Source organism: Stylophora pistillata, chromosome 7 (assembly GCF_964205215.1).
Source record: "Stylophora pistillata chromosome 7, jaStyPist1.2, whole genome shotgun sequence".
Classification (NCBI taxonomy): domain Eukaryota; kingdom Metazoa; phylum Cnidaria; class Anthozoa; order Scleractinia; family Pocilloporidae; genus Stylophora; species Stylophora pistillata.
Window position 1 is genome coordinate 22,017,093 of NC_142525.1, and position 25,630 is coordinate 22,042,722.

Genomic DNA, 25,630 nt, shown 5'->3' on the forward strand with positions numbered 1-25,630 from the left:
TCTACGGACAAAATTAACTCATGTCTAGCCTAGACGCGTTGTTTAAACCTCTCGAGCAGAGACCGGAGCTGTTAAAAAAAAGCCTTACAACATATTATTTAACCATGGATTAATAAGGATTTGTGAATTGAAAAAAATCACGAGATCGAATATTTTGTCAATTTTTATGCTGCGTAAGTGATATTTTCGGCGCCAAAACGAGATGGACGGGGGACTGCACCTCCCCAAATTTTGTTTTGGTGGGGGGGGGGGAGGACTACGGCCCACCTGCTCCACTGCTTATATTTTTTCGCGTACAACCCTGATCTGCGAGGCTTCCCTGCCCTCCAGTAAAGTAGTTATATTTTCTTAGCGTTGTGGTAGAAAAGATGGGAAATTCGAGATGCGGCGTGGCTACCAAGCAGCTACGTAACCAAGCTTCCAGCTGTTACAGTGCTCATTTCATCTGATCTGGGCTAGGCATTATTGTCCCTTCGCACACCGAAATTTAACTACTCTAGCCATGCTCTTTTGGCTATCTGCTCGGAAGTCTTGAAATCCAGCGGTTAGAAACTTTTAATTGGGAAGGAAGACGTCGCAATTTGACATGGAAAACGGGTTTCCGTCGCGGTTCGACCTTCAAGAACAGATTGGAAAGTTAGTATACCTACTGATTTCTGATGGGTCGTTCGAGGACTAAATCTAACAGGCAGTTGTAACTGCGAATCACCTATGTTTGCGTGTTTGCCTAATCTTGGTTTTATAACTTCTTATCTTCTTGTATTACCTTGTTGATATTTTAAAAATGTGTAGTTTGTATTACTGTCGAATGTTGTGGAGTGTGAAGCGTACCTATTAATTTGTTTGCAGAGGTACTTTCAGCGTCATTCGAAGATGTTTCGACAAAAGAAACGACCGAGTGTGTGCGGTGAAAATTGTAGATATTGCAAAAATGTCCTCCTCGAGTGGTCTGACAGAAGAAGGTAATAGGCCGTTATCTTGCTGATTTTATGCGTAATATTCGGCTGCAAGGGGATTTTGGCTGTTATCCGGTTTGCTAATGTTTAAATCCAATGTAATGAAAGCATCCTGATATTGTATGTGCTTTAAGTTTTAACCTCACCGAACTGAACGTAAATTTAACGTTCGATTTTTGATTGATTTCTTGACGATCCGATGCCAAAGGTTCGATTGCCGTAAAATGACAGGATAATATATGCTCCGTTAGGATTTTTTTTCTCAATCCAGAACCTTGAATAAAATCAATTAGAATTGTCCCTTAGGCAAGCGATCGAAGACTTCATGTATATAAGAGTGAGCAAATTAATTTTTTTTTTCTGGCGTCGCTTTATCAGATATTGGGCACAGTGAACGATGCGAGAAATTTTTTCTTATATTATTAGATATCCAGTGAAGGGCTTGTTAATTGTGGAAACGTGATTCGTATATTTTAAAACCTGCTTTCCGGTGAGTTTGAGTCTGTCTTGGGGTGTTCGAGCCTACTAAAGCCAAGGCGTTCTCTTACGCGTGAAAAATTTTCACCTGGAAGTTATCAATCCATTCCACGTTGAAAAGATATTGATACTTTTTCTTTTATTGATTGTTCGCAGATTTACAGAGGGAGGCCCGTATTTGCCAGAATTTGCGGCACCCTCATATAGGTACAGTATGATCGTATATAATAAAAAGTAAACTTCTGTCATGTAAGTTTTGGGCTCGTTTGGTGACATGCTTATGAGGCGTCCGCTGTTATTGTTTGAACATTATACCATTTAAACAAGTATCAATTGCTCGTATAGTTTTCCTGCTTTACGTACGATATATATTCTATTGCTGATTCGACTGAAGCAGTAAGCCGAGTGATCTATGTTTATTTCCTCTTTCACAATTCGTGTAAATTTTATAAGTTTAGTGAGATTCAGAGTTTTCTTTTCTGAAGAGAAAAAATAATAAGAAATTCAAAAATTACTTAACTTTTTCAATCAATACTTTAAAAGTTGTAGTGGTCTTTTGGAATAAGACTAAAACCTCCATGTTTTGTTTCAAAATGAGATATCCTTTTGGAGTTGAAGATTTGTTCCATTTTTTTTCTCTAAGTAAATAAGTATTGTTTGTGCATTAGATGGCAGCTGGTCCCTTTGATTGTCAAAATTCATTTGGTACAGGTATATGCAAATCTTGCAGAATATTGAATTTGTATTTAAGTGGCAATTGAACTAAAAGACTGGTAAATAGGAAAATTAGTGGTCAGATAGATACAGATGATAACAATGAGATTCTTAGGTGAAATCATGGTGATAAAAATTTTGTGGGAAATAAATGCATATATTCACAAGTTTGTAGTCCAGCAGTATTATGTGGATAGCACGTCTGTGGAATGATAAAAGTATATTCCATGTGTTATTCTGAAGTGTATGTCAAAAAACCTGAAATACATTCAAAATAGAGCATGCATGGTTTCCTGAATTCAGAATGTTTCTAACTGGTAAATGAATGAAAATATTAAATGAGCCATTAAAATATAATGGCTATTTCATCACCTTATTAATTATTGAAAGTAATTAATGATAAAGATCTGCATTCAGTGTAGATTGATGTCACAAGCTTAGCTCTTTGCTGAGAATAACTCTGACCTTTTATCTTGTCAGGGACATAAGAATGTCTTCATGTAGTTTGTAAACTCTGCACTTTTCTTCTTCATATCATTATTATGATTATTATTAATATTATGATTGTCTCATCATTTTGATTACCCTAATGATTTTAAATGTTGTTAATAGTTAATAATGGTATACATCAATTTTCTTACTTTCTAATTTTTTTAATGAAAAGTCAGAGTGATAAAGACAAAAACGGATACTTACATGTACATTTACTGTTAATGCAGATTGAATTTGAAATTCCCTTTTTCTGTGCTGTAATGCATGATTCTAGAATTCATGGTTAAGGAATGATCACAAAAAACATTGTAGATGAAAACATGTTACTATACCCATACTGTTTTTCTTTGTTTTCACTTTCCTTTTGTTTTAGATATCTAAAAATTGTATTATTTAATGAAAAATTACTGTACGTGATGTTTTTTTGTTATTTTTTAATGATGGCAAATTTTGATATACTTCAAGGCTGTGCTTTAAGAAGAATTGAAGGGAGCCTAGTGCTCTGTTATTGTGAAACCCAGGCTGCCATGCCTATGCTTTTTTAAGAGAAAAAGGAAGAAAGATTCCCCAGTCACTCAAGAGCAAGATGCCAGGGGGCACTGGGAGCTGCTAGAGGACAGCCCTACTCTTTCAATGGGAAAAGTTTTAATATAAAATACATTTACAGTACATTATTGAGAGCCACTGCTGTATTTTAATTTTAGATTTTTATTTCTGCAGTTGAAATTGTAGGAGCGTACTCCATGAATGGGTTTATTTACATGGTGTTTGAATAGTGAGTATTGTGAAGGGCATAGACAAAAATTAATTACAACCAAAGTATAAAGTAGTGCTGCCTTTCACTTGTTCAATGCCATTTTGGTTTACAGCATACATGTCTAGTAAAAAAAAAATTGTTTTGTAGGAATTAATCACCACCCTAGTACATGTAGTAGTGCTGCCTCTTGATTGTGCAATGTCGTTTACAGTGTAGGTAAACTTTGACAAATATTGTTCCTTTTTTTTGTTTTTATTTTTTTTCAATGGAGTCAAAATGATGGGAAATACCTCTCTCCTAAGCTGAGATGAAATGAAACTGAAATTCTCTAAGATTTGAGAGGCAGATACATGCATAGTAAAACAAATTGTTCAAGGCTGTTTTTTATCTTGAGGCTTTGTGTGTGTGTTTGTGTGCCAGAGCATATATCTTAGAGATGAAAAAACCATGCAAGGGAAAAATATCCAACATGCCTATTTTAATAAAAGCATTAATTCTTACCAGTACATATTTCAAAAACAGTGTTCCACACTTTATTTTGCAGTTTGGATGGTGCTGATTTATGTTTCGAAATAGTGAATCGTGTACATGCAGGCTTTGTTTACAGTGAAGCTGTGGCTAGGTGAGAAGATCAACATATCTTATTAGATGTTTTGTTGTTTAGTATCGCTGAGTATATTTATGAGTTATGCTGGATTTTGACGAGCCCATAGGGCAAATTAAAATGTAAATAATGAGTGAAAATACTCTGTGATATGACACACCAAAATGTTTAATAATTAATAAAAGTTATTTATTATCCAACATGTCAAATTGATATTTCATTGTGTGCAAATTTTGCTGTGTTGCTGTTTCTATTTTCTTCAATAAATGATGAAATTTCATTGTTGTCTTACTGCTTTTCTTGGTTCAATTTATCTATTGGATCAATATTTCACCAGCCATTCCAACTCTTTGTCATCAGAAAAATGATTTAAATTGTCTGCCATTTTTTTTGTAACTTCATTCCATTTTGTTGCTTGTGCTATGCATGAAAAACTGTCTAACCAGTTCTCTGGAGTACAATTATTAATAATACAATACTGCATGGTATTTGTACTCATCTTGGGCATTGTTTGTACTCTATGGAGTGTAGTTGGATGATAAATTCACATATTGATTAGTAGTTACTGTTACAGTAGTAATTATATTGATGATAATGAGAACAGTGATAGTAATATTGATATGAATTTATTGGGGAAATCATTGAATCTCACTCCTTGTTTCAAATTCATTAATGAAAGAAACAAAATTGATGTGCCTTGGAGTATAAAATTGGAGGCAGTGTGAACAAGTGGTTTTGGTGATGGTTATGTAACCTGGTGGTCCTGGGTTCATGCCGTCCACCTGGCTACACTGGATTTGTTCAGGTTTGTCCCGACGTCAACTCTTTGGCTGCACCCAGCACATGTACTTATTAACCAAAATGAATAAAGGCTGATAGTTTTGAAAGAAACTGTTTGGGGCTGCATCCGTGGGGGTAACGAAATAATTTGGATATATCAACAAAGTTGAAATGTTAAATTGGCCACCATAATGATTACAAAAGCTGAGACGTTTCGAGTGTTAGCCCTTTGTCGGAGTGAATGGTCCGCCAAAATGGTCTGCCTCCTGCCAGTTAGGATTTTTAAACATCGCATTTGTCTAGTCATTTGTTTCCAATTTGTTTTAATTGGTCCTAAAAGTCCCATTGGGAGACTGATCAATAAGTATACAGTGTAAATTACAAACTTTAGGGAGTGAGTGCTGTTTTATTTTTGAATCAACAGTCACTACCTCAGACAAGTTTTGGAGGCAGTGTCATTTTGTCATGAAAATGAAATTGTACATCGAGATCTCAAGGTAAGATATGGATTAACCTACTAATGATTTGAGAGTACATTCTGAATCTTGATTGTTTTTACTATGAAATGCAAACAACAACAGTGACCATATCATACAGAAAAGGCATGTGCAAAACCATCTGACAGTTCCAACACCCGTAAATGTTAACATTGCTCAGAGACCAAATACTATGCGAAAATGAATATGAACTAGTAAAAAAGACAAAGGCAAACAAAATAAAAGACAAAGAAGGTTTACAAGATCCATTTTTCTGACTGACGACCCTTTTATCCAATATCAGAGACTGATACAAGACTAACCAAACACAAATAAGGGACAACCTTATTATTGACCTTTTCATTCTGAGAAATGACCAAAGATGAATACATGTGTTTCTGTACAATGTCAATTCATTTTCAAGCTGATTGTGATAAGACGAAGAAAAAGAAGGTATCAGTAAATGGATATTTTTTTATTCAATACCAAATTCATAGAGCTACAAAAACTGAAGAAAACTGTTATTGAGATCCTGTTAGTGAATAAGTTCATTGTAGAAAATCACACTGAAACTCACTAGATTTAACCTATATACATGCACTGAATATATATGAGTGTGTGTCAACTATGATATCAGTGTCACTGTGTTAGTCATGATTTTGAGTGAAGGTCCCAATTTTTTTATTCATTGCAGCCTCACAACATTCTGTTGGCAAGTAAGGAGAATTCAGCACCAATCAAGATTGCTGACTTTGGAGTGGCTGTAGAAATTGGAGAAGAAGGTTACGTCACAAGTGGTGAGAGAAAATATGGCAACTTGCTTTATTTTTGAAACCCTCGTCAAAAGAATACTGAATTTGTAATAACTTGCTTGGAAAAAATTTTGTTACTGGTACATGTAAGTGCTTGGTGCTTGTAGATACTTACAGCATACAAGTTATTTTCAGTGGCAAAGAGTAAAATTTACTAAATTAAATATTCTCAGAGATACATGTAAGTAAATTTATTGCAGTCTACAAATGGGTGATTTCCCAAACTCCTCTTTTCCCTTCCTCTAAGAACGAAAATTGAAACCACTCTTGAGGAACTGAAATAGTGGAAACATTTCATTTGACATGTGGCCAAATACAGCATGAATATACAAGTCAACTCTGTAAATGGAGGACTCTATACAAATAATAACAGTTTGATACTTATTTGTGTGCTAACCGCCTCCCGGTTAGCTCAATGGATAGAGTGCTAGACTGTCGTGTGGAGGTTGAGGGTTTGAGCCCCAGCCAGACCAACAATCAAGGTCTTAAAATAATTGAGAAGAATGTGCTACCTTCCTTCTTATTTAACATCAAGAAATGGTTAGATATTCTAGTCTTCTTGGATGGGGATGAATAAACGTAGGTCCCGTCTCCTGCAGGGTTAGGGGTAGGAGACGTTAATTTCCCACACACGAGATTACTGTGTGATGGATGTCCTCCCCTAGGGTGGGATGGGTGGGTTTGTTGGAGCTTAAACCTTGTAGGGGAGCTATGTCTTATTGTTTCTGCTCCAGTACTTTGTACAAATCCTTGAATACTCAAATACTCAAATTTTTACATGTTAGTAAGATCAAATACACATTACATAAAATACTAAATCTTCCAATGACAAACCCATGTGGGTGAGCCCTGCCAATTTATTCTCTAGCTGTATCCTCCAGCCTAACTTCCTGCCCTTTGCCCCCCCCCCCCCCCCAAAAAAAAAAAAAAAAAAAAGAAGGAAAACCTGTCAGATGCAGACACCAGGCTGTGACCCGAAAATGTCTTTCGGGCAGTGTTTGTGTCCAACAACAGTCTTAAAGTTGTATCTTCATATAATTGTCTCCTTAAATCTCTAGACTGTTTTCGTAGTGGCTGGTGACTTTTTTGATAATTGTTTTTTTTTTTCGCTGGTTTGATTCTATGAAGGACGCATAGGGACCCCACATTTCATGTCACCAGAGGTGATAAACAGGGAACAGTACGGTAAACCTGTAGACATTTGGGGATGTGGTAAGAAGATATAATACACATTTTTAAGTGTTTACCAAGAAATGATACTGAGAAATAAATTGCTACAATGGTGGTACAATATTTCTTCTGTTAAGTGGTAACAATAATGAGTCAAAATTCAGCAATTAAGTATAAGAAGAAGAAAACTCAGGAATTGTGTCAGTTGGGCCAGAAAACATTTTGAGCACTTTGAAGATAGTACATTTGAGCATTTTAAATACCTTTTCAGTGACTATTTTTATCAACCAATTCTTCCATAATTGGGTTAAATCCTTTAAATCTTTACTATAAGTACATTACTTTTAATCATTTAGTAAGTAATAAGTGAATTAGTTTTTTCACTAAGTAGATTTACTAGGTAAATCTACGATTACCATTGCTTTGTTGTTGCAAACATTTCCCCAGGTCCTCCTTCTCTTTCGATGCATTTCCAGTGTCAATTTTGAAATGGTTATATATTAAGCAGTTTGCCCTTAGTCTCCTTTTCAAATCAAACACCTTGTAATGCATGGCTGCTTCTCATTCTTTTGTTAGGTGTTGTACTCTTTATTCTTCTAAGTGGGTCATACCCCTTCCATGGAACAGGAGAAAAGATATATGAGTCAATCAAGAAGGGTATACCCTTGGTATGTTAATGATGAAAGATATGTTGAAATTAAGGCCTATTTTGACAGTACACTGTTGAACAAGAGCTGAAGCTGATTAGCAATAATTCACTGAACTAGAAACATTGAATTTCATTGAGTCCAAGGGGGAGTCAAGGTGCTAATTTACGGGATATATTTGTGTTAATTGTGTTCACGTAGTTTCCACAAGGTCAGAACAAACGTAAATTTATGTCAAGTAGCAATGTTTAAATTCTTTTGGTGATGGTTATGTTTGGGCATCTTGTAGATGAGACCCAAAATTTGGGACAGCATATCTGATGAGGCAAAAGATTTAGTGAAGAAGATGTTAGCCCAGGATCAAAATGATAGACTGACAGCTAGAGAGGCACTGCAACATCCTTGGCTAAGTGTATGTACTCTGAATTTGGGGTTTACCATTAGAAGCTGCCAAGTCTTTTTTTATAACCACACACTTCATTTGAGTCTGCTCTCCTTTTAATGTCAAAGGAATAGTGGAATTGCACCAAAGTAGAGCTCTATTTTCAAAACACAAGTGTTCTTTGAGTGGAAAAGCTGATAGAGATTTGCATCACAGGAAATGTTGGTGGATGCAAAATTTTTAATTGTCAAATGGAACATGAAGTTTTTAATATGGATCTTATAAATGTTATTCAGTTCAGGCAAAGTGGGTGTATACTTGAGGTGCTCTTAGAGTGATGAGGGTAATTTGTTTTGGTAATTTTTAAGGTGTTAGGACTGTACATTGTACATTTATATCCAGGTGTTTATCTCAACAAGTGGTTATTTAGAAGCAACTTCAGAGATGTTAGGGTCAATTATTATAAAAGTACTTATAGTACAGCCAGTTGCTATGTAGATATAGTCCCAACTGATTCAATCCTTTACTGATAAAATGGCATTCGTCTCCATGATAAGTATGCTAAAACTTGAAAACAACCGTAGCTGGTGTGTTTTGTTGTGTTTTGCATCACAGTCATGTATATTTTTTTCTTCTCTAGAATCGCAATGTACCACAGAGAATTCACCTTCAGGATTCGGTAGATGAAATGAAAAAGTTTAATGCAAGAAGAAAGTTAAAGGTGATAAAAATACACTCATTTTGTACAAACAAGTTATGTATGCAAGTTAACTGCTGTGGGAAACGTAATTCCACCCCTCCAGTACATCAAACAACTCACTCAATATTAACACAACTGCTAGGGTTAATCAGTTTGTCATGCTGGTTACATCTCACACTTATCTAACATTTCGTCCTTTTCCAGCTGTTGTCTGCTTGTAAAAACAGGCAAATTGCGTAGAACGTTTAACCAGTGTGTCTCTCTCTTCATAGGGAGCCATCTTAGCTGCTGTTGCCAGCAGGAAATTTCCGGGTATGATCACCGTTATTGACTGAGCTGTATTTTTTCAGTTCTAGTTACAACTGCCTAAAATTTTTGTCCTTCTTTTTAAATATCCCACTGACTTTTTTCTTCAATTTTCAGTGGCAAACGGAGACGTTATTGGTTCTCAGGTAATGAACTTTTTCCTTTCACCCCAATGTAGTTTCTGTAGATTGTCGTGATTTTTGCGGAAAGCAAGAAAGACAATACTAGAAGCTATAGTTATGATTGCATAGCGGCGATCTCGTCGTTGTGACCGATTTGGTGTGGAGTTCGTTTCACGTGCTGTTATGGTTGGGAGAAAGGCATGGAGAAATTTGAAAAGCGCGAAGAATATACGAAGTAACCAAAAACTTCATAGGCTAAATGAAGTATTCATATCAGTTCACGATGTAACTTTGATTACTCCATAGGATGATGTTTTTGATTACGAAGACGATGATCTATCTGCATCAGGTGTGATTGGTTCCCTTTTATTTTGTTTAATTTTTCTTATCGTTCTGTGGCCAATTTGAAGTTATCTCTAGACCGTAACTACCTTCTTCCCCAAGGAGGCTATTTGTAGATATGTGTGCGTTATTTATGCTTGAGAATTATTTACAGAAAGGATGCGCGTTGCAATCTTACGGAATTCCTTATCTAATTTGTTTTCAATCCACTGATCTCCATCAAACCTGTGGCCATTCGCAGGAGCAATTGGCCAGCTTCTTGACTCTTTAGAAGAGATTCAAGTTCTGGCCGGGGCAAGCGAAGATGATGTGAACTTTTTACAGAACTTCTTCGAACATCAGACGCTGCAAGCCTTACTAGAGGTGAGAACGTCATTTTTCTACTTACCCTAGTCCTGCCTTATTTTTCACTCATATCCCCAAGAATTCTCACACAAAGGCTGAAGCAAGGCTGAAATGTATTACTAGTTACCTCTCTGTATCCTCGATAAACTAACAAGTTATTAAACCTGTACAATCAAAGATACTGCAGCAGATGGAAATCTCTCCTTTTTCCCTCGTATTATACGCCTTGATGCACCTCGAGGGATTGGGTAAGAGTAGACGCCGGACACTTCGGATACAAGTCGAGTAGGGTGGGGCGGGGGGAGCGTGCTCCTTTTATTTTGGGTTGGTTTTGTGTACTTGGCACTTTGAAACTTTTTCGTCATGCGAAGCCGCGTTGAGATTATTTTTGAATTACTCCCTTATTTTGCAATCAACGTGTGTTAAGTTTAGTGCAGTTCATTATCATTCAAAACCAATTATTACTTAATTTTTCCTCCACAATCTTTCAATGTGAATTGTGTGTTCTTTTAGTGTAATTTGGAAGGAAGTTTTGATTTTAGCCAATTTTCTCGCATCCCGTTTTCTCGCTCGACGGGGGTCTCAGCTGGAGAAGAGAGAAAATGTACGGGTATATGCGGTTTACAGGTAGCGTTCGCACAATTTTATGCAGATCTGTAACACGAAATGGCTTGAAATTCGTTTATTTGGGTTTGAATTTTATATTTTGATTTGAAAAAAGCGTAAAGAAAAGATGAAACAATTAAAAAAACCGGAAGGAAAATTGTCTAAAATAAACTCGTGCACTAAGTTTCGTTGAATTTTCATTTTATAAACTAGAAATTTATTTCTATTTAGTATGTCAAGAATTTTGAGTACACGAGGATGGCGTAATCTTGACAAGTCATTTATAACCCATTAATTCGTTGCAAATCAAAGAAGAAACAAAGCTATTTTCAACACTTGTGTATAAATGAAAATGTTAATTAGCTGTCCTGTTAGGGAGGCGCTTGACGTTTTTCTTTCAAATAATCAAATTAAATTAAATTGGTTTGCATTGTGTCCGTCATACTCATATGCTAAGATTTATAAGAGGGTCGACAAATGGATTTTTAAAAACGTATGGCAAAAATTTCCTTGAAAGCTACCTCATACATGCCCCTCTGAATCCCAGTCGTATTCTGTTTTTATCGTCAACAGTGAAGATATTGTTTTGAGTTCTCTTCGTACGTAAATTTATCATTTTGTTTTTGCGAAAATTCTCTTAAGAAATCTTAATGGAAATATAGTTTACTGCTTCGTAGATTAGTGGAAATTGTGGCTTTCGATATTCAAATGTTATCTTTTGGGTTAATAATTGATTCCATCCAAGCCCACAGACTGGTACTGACGCTGTCAATAGAAAAAAAGAGAAATTTCATTTCTATTATTTTCCGGTCATGTTACAGGTTTACGACAGAAGTCAGGAGTGGACGGATGAGAATCGTTCGTGTCCATCGACGAGTTCACCTAGCGCGGTGGAGGACGCTAAAGAGGTGAGGAAAAATATGTTTGAAATGACATCCGCAATTTTTCGATCAAGCGCCCTTCACACTGCAAAAATCTTTTTGCAATTTTTGTGCTTCAGAAGATGCGGTTTGTGTTCTCTGAAGGTTTCGCTGGTGAAGTCTTTTTATTTTGGTAAGCGGAGCCGCTTTTTACAGCAAACCAACAAGAGGAAAACTTTTTTTTTTAAGAGTAAAAATTCGTTTTTGTTGTGTCAGCATTCTGCTGCCACTTTCTCGTGGTTTATTTTCGAATTGAATATTTCCTAACTTTTTGTAAAAGGGTATTTCCTTTTTCAAAACAAAGCTTGGAGTGTTTTTATGGCGTTGACACTTGTTCTATGTATCTTTAGTCAGTCGTTAGTGTAAATGATGAAGTAAACATTTCGGTATCGAAACCGCTTCAGCAGGCTTCTCTTGTGTGGGCTGTGAAGGCTAAGTCTTTGCAATGCTTTTATTAGACTTGTTGAGAATCTACAAGGTTGTCGACTAATCGTTACCCGTTCTTTGGGATAATTTTTCATGCTTTTCTCGACCCAAGTCCTCTCTAAGATATGTTTATTCCAATGAAGAAAGGAAGGTTTCGGCGGCGTTGAAATACCATTTTGGAAGTGACGGATTATTAAAATTATTATGATTTTTTTTACGAAATGGCTTCAGTCGTTTAAATCGTTTTATCATTGTTAACTTTCTATAGTAAGTCCATTTCTGGTTATTTTTTTTTTTTTTTCATTCTTTCAATCGTGTTTTAGTTTTACTTGCTAATGAATGGACTCACCCATCAAAGTTAATTGCATAATTGCTGCTTCATGGAAAACACTCAACGGAAGAAACAGCATATCCGCAAATCACTTCCCATTCCGTGTCGAATGGACTTTTACTAATTGGTTGAAAATCATATTTGATTCGTTGTGAGTGCTATAGGTAGCACTAGATAGAAAGACGTCACAAATTTATACAAATTTTACAGTAATTAGATAGAAAAGTAATTTCACTCAAGAGGGTTTTTGTCTTTGTTGTCGTTTTTACCAATGTGACATTTATAAAATGTCGCTGAAAGTACAAGAAAATTAATGTGTTGTCGAAGACAGATCACGGGCTCTGGGTTCGAACCTTAAGCAGATCAACTGATCAACAGTTGATGATAGGCAAGTCATCTCACTTTCACGGGGTCTGGGCAAGTCATCGTTCCAACTTCACAATACACTAGGTCACTTCATGCAAGGACAACTGGGATAATATCCATTACTTTGGTCCACTAAGGATGTGTACTTCCTTTTCCGTACATCCTTTACGCGTTCAGCAAGATTTGAGACTATTTTAAATGTATTTGTTTCCTGTTGACATCTTGCCTAATGTTTCGAGTGGTTTCTGTCCATTTTTATCAGATTTAACATTTCGCTTCAAGGTGTATCCAATAAGTAATTTTTCCAAACTGCTCTGGCAATGTGAGTACTTTTTCAAGCGGACAAGTGATTCGGACTTGAAAGTTAGTAACAAGGGATATTATATACTGTAGCCGAATTCAAACTGCTCTGAACTTACACAATGAGAGATGCAAGGCCGATAGTAATGAGAACTTGAGGTCGAGTGTAGTCACCCTAGTTTCTTCAAAGACTACTTTTAGCTCACGGTTATAACATCCTCTCTGCTGTGCATGATACAGAAGATCAGATCAGATTAAAAGGGTACGCTCCCTCGGCATCAAATTTGATATACGCAAGGAAAGAACATATATATACATTATCATTCACTTACTTGACTGTAGCGATTTTAGTAAAAAGCTGGAAATGCATCAGGATTTCTTTGTCGCTTCGTTTTTCTTCAAAAAACCTCAAACACAAAGGCTGACAATCTTTGCCCTGAAGTCGTCCGTTTTCCTCAAGCCGATTATTTAAACTCTGTACAAATACACATTAGGTAATCAAAGTTACAATAATTATGTCCAGCATAGCGGAGCGTCCTTTGTTTCGTTTTTGGTTTTTAATCCCAATGTTTCATTAAATTTTGATCAAAAGACAATCGTCAAATGTCAGTGATAGCTACTGATAATCTCTCAGTAAGCTGCCCAGCCATCCATTAAATCACTAAGGTGGGGTTGTGCAATTTTTGGTGTCCGATTTGTCGTGAAAGAAGTTTTGGCTCCCTCCGGTGAATTTTGTTCTCAATCAAAGCGTCATTATTACATGTTAATTGTCTGGCTGTTTGTAGCTGTTACTCTCGCTCACTAGTGTATGTAATAGGGGCTGTTCTGTCTTCTGCTTTGTTGATATTTCATGATGAGGTTGTTTTCTATTTTCGTCGTTCTTGTATCGGCTGATGTATTCCCGTTTTCACAGGTTATTGACTTGGTCGAGTTCAGGGCCGAGGACGACGACGACTGCTACGAGTTGCAAAACATCTTGTCAGACCCGCACGTGATGGTAAGCTATGAAACAAATTTGATATCCCAATACGGTATTCACCGCACAAATCAATTTCCAGTTAGCGCGTAAAAGAAGAGTTTTTTTTTGTGTGTGGTACTTAAAAGCGCGTGATGTTCAAATTTACTTTCCAATCGAAGAGTATCTTAAAATAAAAGTTTTTAGGAGAAAGATAGCATTTTTTTGTCAATTAGCGAAACAGATGTGGGGATCTTTAAGTCAGGGTGGAGTTGATTATTAAACAAGGGTGAAAAACGACAGACTCTGTAAACTTCTCCCCTCCATTTCACGCTTTAGCGGAAAGGCTCCAATGTGAAGAAAATTCCTGCGTGTCGTGTGTCACAAAGTGTAACTACGAGAGATGAGCCATGAATTAGTGATGTTGACTCATCATTGTGTGGAAAGGAATCCAAGGTTTCATTTACAGCACAGTGTTTCAAGAATTTTTTTAAGAACCTCACGTAGTAACTGAATGCCCGTTGCATCTGGTTATCTGAAGAAGTTTCTAGACATTCCTGGGTAGATTTTAAGATCAGTAAATTACTGGTTAATCGGCTTATAAAGTTAACAGCGGTGCGAGATTCAAATTATTTGATGAAATAATCCTTTCTCTTCAACTTTTTGCGGAAAGTGTGTTTCTTACTTTGGTCAAATGGGACCACGATTCAAAATATATCCTGCCTACTTGACGGTAATTAGAGAAGGATGAACCTGTATTTCACATCAGACAATTAACTTAGGTTACTCTGTTTTGTTTTCATAACGTTTAAACGTGACGTGGATTAAGAAATTGAAATTGTGACCTCTGGAACCCATTGTACTTCATCATGAAATTTACTTTTATTATCTTTCTTCGAAACGGCAGCTAAATATGGGACCGATTTGATTTAAAACCGCCCACAAGTTTATCCAAGCTACTTAAAATGCAATGTTTATTTGAAAATTATTTGTGTGTCTTGGAGTGTATGATAAACCCGTATTCATTTTAAAATGTGTATTTATGAACAAATTCAGTTATCGGCTGGACAATTTCAATTTGTCTTATGTGGACTATGTCCTTCATATCTGAGATTTACTTTGATTGTCTTTACAACTTTGGAGAAGTGTCTTTTTACCCCTCTGTGATCTGAATTGTTACTAAAACTTTTTTTCATCCTGAAGGCGATGCTTCAGTCTCACGATGAAGTGTTGAAAATCTCTACGGGTGAAGAAGTAAACCCGTTGCAGGCTGATACATCCACTGGATATAATGGCAGAATGGAGGAGTCTGTGAGCGAAAGACCGGAAAAACTCACCCGTGTTCGACTTGTTCAGTTTCATAAAAATCCCAACGAACCCATGGTAAGGATGCACGTGTAAGCATAGCGCCCTTTTAGCTATTTGCTTGCTGGGTGAGAGAATTTCCTTTGAATACAAGGAAACCCGAAAAGAAAGTGTTTGCTCATGTACTGGAACGTGAGAGTGGTAAGAGCAAGCCAAAAACGAACCAGAATAGTGAAGAATGGCGAAGTTTAGAGCGGATTGCAAATGAGAAATACGTCGGTAAAAATTTTTCAAGATGCACAAACCGAAGCGCAGCTTCTTCGATAAAAAACTAAGTTTTTTTATATTTCTATCTATCTATCTAGCATGGATTTTTTTTGTGTGTGTAATTTTTACGATGTAACCATTCTTTATTCGGAAAGTTGCCCAGCGACTGAACTGGAAAATGGAATATCCTTTCCAACTGATTTGTTGTTGGTTGATCTGTGTTTTGTGTCGAGTAAATTCAAATATTTCATGGTGCAGATGTTATTGTGTTTATTTCCTGATTTTAGAATTTTTTTTCCTCAGGGAATTACTCTGAAACTGAACGAACAAGGAAGGTGTATTGTCGCAAGAATCATGCACGGAGGAATGATCCACAGACAAGGTTTGTTTCCTTGAAGTCTGCAACAAAATTGATAACAACGCGTCCAACCAAAACCAAAGCAACTCGAGTGATCTCTGTCGTAGTATTTTTTAAATGACCGCCATGATTCATTTACCGACATTTCTTTTTTGGCTAACTAATAAAAGTGTTATAGATTGAAAAGAAACTAAAAATTAAAGCGTACATTTCAGTGATGAATATAGCAGAACAAAGCATTCGCTAAAACTTGACTTTTCTTATGCCAGGTAATCTAGGTATCCGAAGTAAACCGTTACAGCTACGTTAATTAAAATTTCATTCCGTATTTTCGTCTTGTTGACGACAAACAGGTGAACTATTTTTATCGTCTTGCATAAATGGGAAGTTATAGCCGCAATCGAGTATGTTTCCTTATAATTTTGAAGGCTAGATGCGCTTGCGTTCAAGGCAGAGAGAATGTCGGGGAGTTTTGGTCATCGACTCGTAAAATTGCAAAGGCATTTATCACGCTGTCCATTAAGTAAGGTGATTTACCTCTTTACTAGTTGGTGTCTCATGAGCTGGGCTTGCTTTAAACTAACGAGTAAGGAAAATAACGATCGGGGTGACGCCAGGTCTTGTGACTAGTGTCACTATTGATTTTTACGGTATAACAGGCTAAATTTACCTGCAAAGCAGTTCTCTCTAACAAACGTATTCGTTGTTTCCCTTTCTAGGCACACTTCACCCAGGAGATGAGATCCGTGAAATAAATGGAGTAAACGTGGCAGAGAAGTCAGTCGAAAACCTACAAGCTATCTTGGTGAGTTACAAAACACTCACCCTACCCCTGAATGCTTTGAACCCTCTACACCCTGCCATCTGGATGCATTTTCTCCACACATTACCGATGGAACTGACAGGGAGAATTTTGTTTGACAATCTAGAGTGCTTCTTCTGATGGCGATTATTTCTTTCTTCTCGTGGCCATGACGTTTGATTCAGCAATACTTTTGCAAGGAGAACATAGCTACTGGCCGATCTTGGGTTTTAAGGGCTAAAGGTTTAGTAAGAAACTGATAACTGACAATTTTCTCTCGTCTGCATCTCTTAGCGTCAAGCAAGTGGAAATGTCACTTTCAAGATTGTGCCAAGCTCAAAGAATTTAAACCAAGTCTCTGAAGTAAGTTTGCTGTGGAAAATATGTAGGAAGAAGAGAATCGAATATGTTTTGCCCATAGTTAATAGATTAAATGTTTAGGTGACGAGAACAGTTCCTTTAATGCGACTTCGTAATGTTCATGTACACCCAAGGCTGAAATTTCATGGATACGAATATACGCTTTGGAAACACCATGCAAAATGATGAAAGGCATGGCGCAAAAAAGTAGCAAATAGTTGAAACCAATGTTCCTTTATTACACTAATTGAAGAACAGTGACTGAGGTTTAGCTGGGTCACGGAATGTAAAAAAAAAAATGAAAAGAGTTTGACTAGGTCTCTTGATTGTTTCGGTTTATATTAGCGTACTTACTTAACGCTTCCATTTTCAGGTATTCGTGCGGGCGCTGTTTGATTACGACCCCCGTGGGGATGATCTGATTCCCTGCCAACAGGCCGGGTTAACCTTCGCTTGTGGGGATATTATCCAAGTTGTAAGTAAAACTGACCCCTACTGGTGGCAAGCTGTAAAGGCTGACGATAAAAACGGATTCGCAGGACTTGCTCCGTCGCCCGAGCTACAAGAGTGGTTAGTATTTTGGCAGATTTTAAAAGTTAGTCACCGTCGAATGATAACTGCGTTATAACATTTATGACGTTATTGTATGAGTCTTACCCGAGCGTGCTTTTTTTTTTTTTTCGAAAAACGTTAGGCAAAAATCCCTGTATGTAGAGCATACGCGATGGCGTGAGCAGGGCTGTACAAAGCCGCAAGCCCTTGCGAACTGCGAGCACAAATAAGAAAGAAAGAAAAAGGAGAAAAAGGACGGACATGTTATAACACGCCTTTTGATTGAGATAGGTCGGGCTGGAAGGGAAAATAGGTGGTTCTCGGTGATGACGCTCGGACCCCGCGGCGCGCGGTATGAATGTCAAGCCAAATATTTCCCTTCCGGCACTCCCTATCAGTCAATAAGGCATACTGTCATCAAAATTGAAAGCCTTGAATCTAAATATCGCTGGTAAGAGACCTGAAAACGCTTAGAAGCTAAAGAAAGATAGAATAAAGCAATTTAGGACAGGTGGCATAGGGCGTATTCTACGCAGGGAATTTTACAAAAGCGGATGTGAGAAAACCCAAAGTATTTTTGAAAGAAACAAGGCATGCTGGTAACATCACTGAATTTTTATTTCCAGGAAGGAAAAGAGGGAAACAAGGGCAAAAAAAGTGTTCACGATTAGCTTCCGTGTAGTAGTTTTTAGAAAGAGGAGTACAAAAACTGACTAGCAGGAAGGTCTAAACTTTAGTGGCTCAAGTGGATCTTTAATATTTTTTCGTAGGAGAGTGTCGTGTTTAGCTGCAGAGAAAGCCAGGAAGCAGAATGGCGGTGAGAATGTGTTTTTTGACTGATTCAATCAACGGCCTGGAGAAGGAATGAGTTCGCCTGCCGTTCCGTGCGGTTTCTGAATTGTTTCTGCCATACCTTGAGCGTTTTCTGTTATCCAGTCTTTTTCGGCTTTTGGTCTTTGTCGTAGTTTCACTTAGTTTTCCTGCATTTTCTTTTTTTCAAGTAATTAGTACAATTATGTCTATATATTTCTTTCTTGCTTTTAGTATTGGTATCACTGTTATTATCATTTGTCTGTGTCCGTATGGTTATGAATATGATTATCATTATTGTTGTTAGTAGTGCTATTATTATTACTGTATTATAATTGTCGCCATTATCTTTGAGTGACAATTGTTGATATTTCCTTCAGCAACTTGTATATGGTTCAACAAGAAAAAGAAAAGTGGCCGGGATAAATATGTGGCCAAACACAATGCAGGTATGCGCTAGGATTTGTTCTACTAACATGTATTGATTTGTATCTAGGATTGAATAGTCAGTGATACAATTATTTTTCTCTTCTCTCTTTTCTCGTAGTATTCGATCAGCTTGATCTTGTCACTTATGAGGAAGTTGTCAGGCTCGATTACTTTAAAAGGAAGACACTTGTACTTCTTGGTAAGAATAGATAAGCCATTTCCGAGATCTTCACTGCACATGCTTCAAAAAGACGGTTAAAGAAGACCTTTTGATTTGAAAAGGATTTTTCCCTTATGCAGTACAATTCATTCTCACATCACAGGTTTTGCAGGTAGCTTCGGTTTCGGAACTTTGAAGTGATATATTGAATAGCTTTAACTTTTTCATTCGTGCTGTGGTCGGATTGAAAAGCCCGGGTATAAATCTTGGTCGGCTTTTTTTCGTGTAGTGTTCTTGAGTTACACATAAACTTAGAGTTAACTTTGTTTCAAGTCACTCGGGAGTATGGTTATCGGTGAAATACTAGAGAAAACTGACGAAATGCAAGGGATAGGTACCTGCGTCGGACTAGTATCTCAACCAAGGGTAAAAAGTTGTGCTCATATTTGCTTCATATTATGCTAATCGCGAAAAGCTCCGGCAGGTTTCTCGTTGTGCTAACCGATGTATTCGCAGTATGAATGTGTGTTAGAAAGAGGTAAATTACACCAACAAGGTTAAAAGACTTAGTGCGGAGTTAGGATGAACATAAATGTTCATGAAGATCCGTTAATGTTATTCCAAAATCCTGATCTCGGGCGTTTACTATTATTTTTTTCTCCTTCACAATGCTATGATTTTATCAGGAAGAATTAGCCAACTTTGAAGTGTGGAGTGTTCGTCTCTTTGGAGCAAATGCCTCTAATTACACTGGGATTATAGCTTTATCTTGAACCGAATGTAATTTTGGCTCCGTGTTAGCGGTGTGGTCGCTAAGAGATGACTCCAACGGTAATTGAAGATGGCAAATGCGACGGACGCTTTTGATTGGTCATAATAAAATTGTGCTGAGTGCATGGCATCGCTAAGAAGCATGGCTGACCTGTTGGTAATAATTGCAGGCTCTTGAGCTTTAGATTAATCCGCCTGATACTATTTGCTATCTTAATGATTGCTCTGTTCACAGAAAGACATTTTCTTTCTCCAGGAGCACATGGCGTTGGAAGAAGGCATATTAAAAATACGTTGATCAATAAATATCCCGAAAGATTTTCCTACCCTATTCCACGTGAGTAAATGCTTATGTTTTTTGCAATTGGTGGTTTAATTTATTTAGTTTGGGTGTGGCTTTCCCTGTATTTCTCTTTTAATTACTTAAAAATTTCTTGCGCAACTGTCATCCAGCAAACCAACATCATACAAATTCAGTTTTTGATATGAAGCTGACGACATTTTATTTACAAAGTTTTTGTAACAAATCCGAAAACTAAGTTTAAGAATAGTTTATTAGCTTGCATGTAGATTCCCATAAAAAGTAAATGTTGTCACTGACGAGGAACTATGAAGCACTATAGACTTTGTGTAATAATTCCTTCCATTTCTATGAAAGATACGACAAGAGAGCCGAAAGAAGGAGAAGAGGATGGAAAAAATTACTTCTTCGTATCCGCCGAGGATATGTTACTGGACATTGAGGCCAACAAATACCTGGAATACGGTACACACCAAGGCGCCATGTACGGCACCAAGCTCGACACGATAAGGGACAACCTTAATCAGGGCCTCACAGCGATACTCGACGTGGAACCTCAGGTAAATTAGGACCCCCTTAGACAGGCCTTTTAAAGGCCTTACAGCAGTGGGCTGTATATCAACCGAAATCGTCTTGGTGTTACTTGGGAAAGTAAACTGAACTAGATCTGCATCATCTAAACAATACTATCTTTACTTCATCCCTAACAAGTTCGCTCTCTAATGAATGCAGTTTATGTGAAATGTTAAGTGTCTTCATTCGCACAACCAGCCTCAGTCTCATTTTTTTTTGTCAGTTACTAGTTCAGAGAATTCAATGTTACAAGCGCCACTCTGGTTACTGAGGATTTCTAATCTTGCTTTCTCTTCTGTCAGGCGCTGAAGCTTCTTCGAACGGCAGAATTCTCTCCTTACGTTGTGTTCATCTCCGCACCAACTATCATTGGAAACGACAGCACGAGAAACCCTCCTGTGCCAAACGGAGATGTTGCTGTAAGCTTATCCTGCCTCTTTTTATATTCTCCGTGTGTTCCTCAGTAATTCTGAACATTAAATAGAGGATATCACATGGCCGCGCTGAGATACCAAATTTCTCTTCAAGTGTTGAAAAATATTTCACGAGTGAGCGAAGCGAACGAAATCTTTTGCAATAGTAAGAGAGAAAATTTGCATCTCCGAGCGGCCGTGTAATATTCTAGTTATTATATAAACACCAATAAAAAACCAAACCATTTTACTTTCGCTACGAAAGGCGCGATTTATTATTTAACCATAGTGACGGTGTTATTTTTACGTGTGAATATATGAAGATTATCTGCACGTATTGAGAATGTTCTCTAGCTTTTATTACCATATTCGAAATCAGTATTCTTAGAGCAACTCAACATGTTGGTATCAAAAACGAGTGAACAAAGACGATATCAGACTCTCCGCTTGTTATTATGTAATTTTCATTCTAGCTTAAGACTATAGAAAGAGCAAGTTGAAGCACAACTATTTTCGTAACGGGAAGGGCCTGCAATTGCAAAGTATCTTTGTTAGAGACGTCCTCAGATCTTCGAATCGCAGTTTTATTTAGAGCAGGAGCTTTTCTTACTAAATTCGGTTCCTTGCGTCAGGATACTATTAATTAAATAAATTTCTGGTGCCGATAGATCTGTTCACTGTATTGAACCAGACAGTGAAAACCCCTAAGACATAGGGTATCATCGCTTTGAAGTCTGATTTATCAAAGTAACACTAACTTCCTCCATGACTGATTTTGTTCGTTTCATCTCATCATTTCCCAGAATTTGAAATTTATTCTCCAATTAATGAAAGGCCATTCGAGTACTAAAGCACGTACTAAAGAAATTTGCTTTGATCAGCTTTCTGCTGGAATTAGTCTTATTTCTACCTATCCTAACTAATTTTTTACTCTTAATAGGACGAAAGTCTTCAGAGGCTGGCTAGAGAGTCAGACACACTCCACCAGACTTACGGGCACTTGTTTGACCTGACAATCGTTAATAACGATATCGACGACACGATTCGCCTTCTGGAGAACGCCATCGATCAATTGCACAAAACTTCGCAGTGGGTACCAGTGTCGTGGGTGTACTAACTCCACCTTACCCCTTGTTAGGATCACGAACGACATGTGGCAAGTCATGGCCAGCGCCAACAAAATGTACCCAATCCTTCTCTTTCTGGTATTTGGACCCGCTCCTTCCTCGCCAGTCGTTGGTTAAAGTAACCTATCCAGTCATTCACTGTATTCGTACCGTATATATCTCTTAATAAGGGAATGGAGTTTTTGGTGTTCGATGCCCAGTTTCCGTAGAGTCCGTTCAAAATCAAGTAATGAATCATCAGAAAACCTCAATAATAACATCGTACGGGGGAGTTTTATTTGCGAAGTGGAAGAATTGATTCAAGTTAGACGTAGTCAGGACTTAATTGCTTGGTAAAGCCTCACAGATTGTGGGTTACTGTGCTGAATTAGCTCAAAACAATTGTCCCAAAGCTTGGGAATTTTCTACCCATTTTTACATCTTTCACGCCCGTTTCTGAAAAGTCGCTCTGTGTATAATTTTACGTTGATGTATGTGCTACGGAATCTGGTAATGATCATCTCAACTTTTGAGGCTCGTTTGAACACCACAAAGTGTTTCATGTCTTGGAGGTTGCCTTAGGAAGAAAAGAGAATTTCTTTTTTGTTCCCAAAATTTTGTAGTGAACGACGGTGTTTCGTTCCAGAGCGCCTGGGTATTGGGTCAGTTTGATAAAACTTAAAAAAAAAAGCCTTCTATTTGGTTGCGTATGGCTTAGCCCGTGAAAAGCAATCCTATTAGCCAATGAGAATGAAATTCAATAGAAGAAAGTATTGAAAAAGTAATGAGAGCTGCAGCGGCTTGCTTTAAAACGTAATGAATGTTTTTTTATCTGGATAATTTCTCAAGTTCAATTGTTTATCGATATCTCTAAGAAATTCGAGTTTTCGAATAATGGAAGTGGAAATAACAGATGTTCAGGCCGCAGATTGACGAGATTTTCCTCTTGAATTCGTCTGTCCAAGTATAATGAGGTACTTTGTGAAATTTTTGAACTTGCTTGAATCCCTTTTGATTGCAAAGATCAAAGGCATCAATTGTGGTTTTACTCTTTCTAATATGTGGTTAAAGGTGAACTTTTAGAACCAAATCAATAACTGATTGTTTGCGCCTTATTTGAAAGGTGCATTTTTGCTTTGAGAATGTCAGCTCAATGGAATTTTTTTTTATCTTTTTGTTATATTAATTCCCATAAATGTATATTTAAGAGAGAATTTTCTCAAAGTTATGTATTCAAAGCTTGCTTTTCATTTCCTAATTTTGTATGTCTATGTATAATTCGATGTCAGACTTATTTATCATTATAATTTAATGTAAGTCGCTCAGTAACCACTCAAATGTAAAAGACGCAAACATGCAAGTTATTGGAGATGCTCATCCAGTAATATCACCAGAAAGTACGTGTTTTGATGTCAAGACTTGAACAAGCAATTGGGGGCTTCATTTTTAACTGATCGGGCATGTTGATGTGGGAATACCATGTGACTGAAAGCATTCATTTTAGAAGACAACTGCGCGAGTTAATTTTGCGTCAAAGCATGTGTCACGTGATTGCTTGCGTGACGAATTTCTGTTGTCTGTTGAAAGCTAAGTTTTGAAGTTTTCTGTCTTCGAGATCTTACTTTATTTCCGTCATGAATGTGAATTGTGAAATATGTACAAAGAACTGCCTTATGGCAAAGGATGGGACGAGTTCATGGCTTTTGTGTTACTGTCGGAATACAAAAGCGGTTAAGATGTGGATAACGCAAAACATGTAATATTGAAAGAAACGGAATCTTGATTGAAAGAAGAGCACGTATTTGTAAGAATTCTCTTTTTATATGTATAGGGATCGCTGTACATTAAAACATGTGAAACTTGAGAAGTGTGTCAATCTTTTATCTTCGAACATCTCTTTCACCTTAAACCTGTAGCTTAAAAGAGAGCAGAGACAAGAATTTTCAAGAAACTTTGGAATGCAATAAGTAGAGCAGACGTTGTTTGGTCTCGTCACGCAACGCGCCCTCTTACCCCTACAAACACAAGAATGCCGATAAATTTACGCGGGAACCTACGTCACTTAAATTGTGTTGGTACGTGATTGGCTCTTTGGAAAACAAACGACGGGGTGTGATTGGTGCAATTCCTTATTCTGCTCAAAACAAAGGGAGAGACGTGGTTCCGATGGAAGTAGCTGATGGCGAGGGAAAGTGCGCGTTGCGCGACGAGATCAAACACTAGCTTTGAAGGAACTATGCCACAGTCGGATTGGGAGACGGTAGCTCACCTGAATTGGACCCGTTCATAGAACCTTCATTTCCCTCCTTGTCCCACTTTCTATATTGCGGTTGTGAATTGGAATAAGGTACAAACTACTCTACTTATATGAACTTACTTTTGAAACAAGGTTTTGTTGCCCGTGTGTTACAGTTAGAGATAAGTTTTTGATAGATCACAGCGCCTTAAGTATCTCATCGAAATAACTCCATGATTATTGCAATAGTCAAACTAGTTTGTGATATTCCTGACCACCGTTTGAGGAAACAGCAAAATTTGATTTCTACCTTCGGCATACGAAACTCCTACCTCACAAGACGGGAATCGTTTCGGACGGGCCTTGTCCAGAAGGGCGAAAATAACACTGAGAACTCCATTTTAGACTTAGGTAAATTAAACAATATCGTCCTCTTTTGGGCTTACCAAAGAGCAATTCCCTTTCTAAAATAAGATAATGGTGAAGCGTGACCTCGATGTCACCCTTCCGATAGCGGTAGCAACTCCGAAATTCAAGAGTTCTTCCTTTCTAGGTGTTTCTATGCCCGAGCGCTTTTATTCGAGGTAGCTTAAGACACGAAAACGCATTCTAATTGTTGAACCTATCTATAGAATCTTTAACCATGACAAATTCAGCTGAAACAGGCAGGAAATTATTCAGAAGGATGCCATTATTTCCTTGCAAATATCAGCATTTTTTAGTGTAATAGATAAAAATCCGAGCCCCAGATGGGACTTGAACCCACGACCCTCCGTGATCTAGTCGGATGCTCTAACCATTGAGCTACTGGAGACTCTATGGTGAGCAAGGGTCAATTTGTGGGCCTGAACTGGAACCGCATCGCGCGGCTACACAGCTAAGTATTGGTAAGCACCTGTGAAAACTCACTAACAGCATCACGCTGTCACATTAAGGCATATCAAGATGCGGCCAACCAACCTCCAAAGTGAGCATGTAAAGATGAAACAATTTTTAGTTTATATGTAATAAAAATTTCCTTCCTTGGTCTTTAAGCGATGCGTTTATCCTATTGGAAGGTCATCAGTTTATAACGGATAGTGCAAACTGAACTTGACCGTCCAGGGAATATACAGTCGTGAAACCATGACTACGCGCTCAAAAAGAAAAGAAACTCTCTCTAACGATGTGCTGGTTTGCTTGCGAGGATCAAATTCAGCAG

The 25,630-nt window shown here is 37.5% G+C and overlaps 1 protein-coding gene across 1 annotated transcript; it reads left to right on the plus strand.

Moving 5' to 3' along the window:
• The first annotated feature begins 421 nt into the window (after positions 1–421).
• LOC111343790 (peripheral plasma membrane protein CASK) lies at positions 422–24,060 on the plus strand. The gene is made up of 29 exons (XM_022950981.2): positions 422–636; positions 850–962; positions 1,590–1,640; positions 3,360–3,414; positions 3,941–4,018; positions 5,205–5,277; positions 5,951–6,053; positions 7,197–7,280; positions 7,815–7,906; positions 8,175–8,297; positions 8,908–8,988; positions 9,240–9,279; positions 9,391–9,419; positions 9,702–9,744; positions 9,979–10,100; positions 11,510–11,596; positions 13,945–14,028; positions 15,190–15,369; positions 15,862–15,940; positions 16,636–16,721; positions 17,013–17,081; positions 17,452–17,648; positions 18,401–18,447; positions 18,821–18,889; positions 18,988–19,068; positions 20,057–20,137; positions 20,459–20,661; positions 20,977–21,093; positions 22,028–24,060. The coding sequence occupies exons 1-29, from the start codon at positions 587–589 to the stop codon at positions 22,202–22,204; spliced, it is 2,694 nt and encodes an 897-aa protein (XP_022806716.2). The 5' UTR covers positions 422–586; the 3' UTR covers positions 22,205–24,060.
• Positions 24,061–25,630: the final 1,570 nt, after the last annotated feature.

What these genes read in the sequence shown, in the direction of transcription:
- LOC111343790 (XM_022950981.2), top strand. Translation starts at nt 587, where the DNA reads ATGGAAAACGGGTTTCCGTCGCGGTTCGACCTTCAAGAACAGATTGGA. An exon ending in TTGTACATCGAGATCTCAAG is followed by an intron (nt 5,278 to 5,950) that starts GTAAGATATGGA and finishes TATTCATTGCAG; the next exon opens with CCTCACAACATTCTGTTGGC. An exon ending in TGTGGCCAAACACAATGCAG is followed by an intron (nt 18,890 to 18,987) that starts GTATGCGCTAGG and finishes CTTTTCTCGTAG; the next exon opens with TATTCGATCAGCTTGATCTT.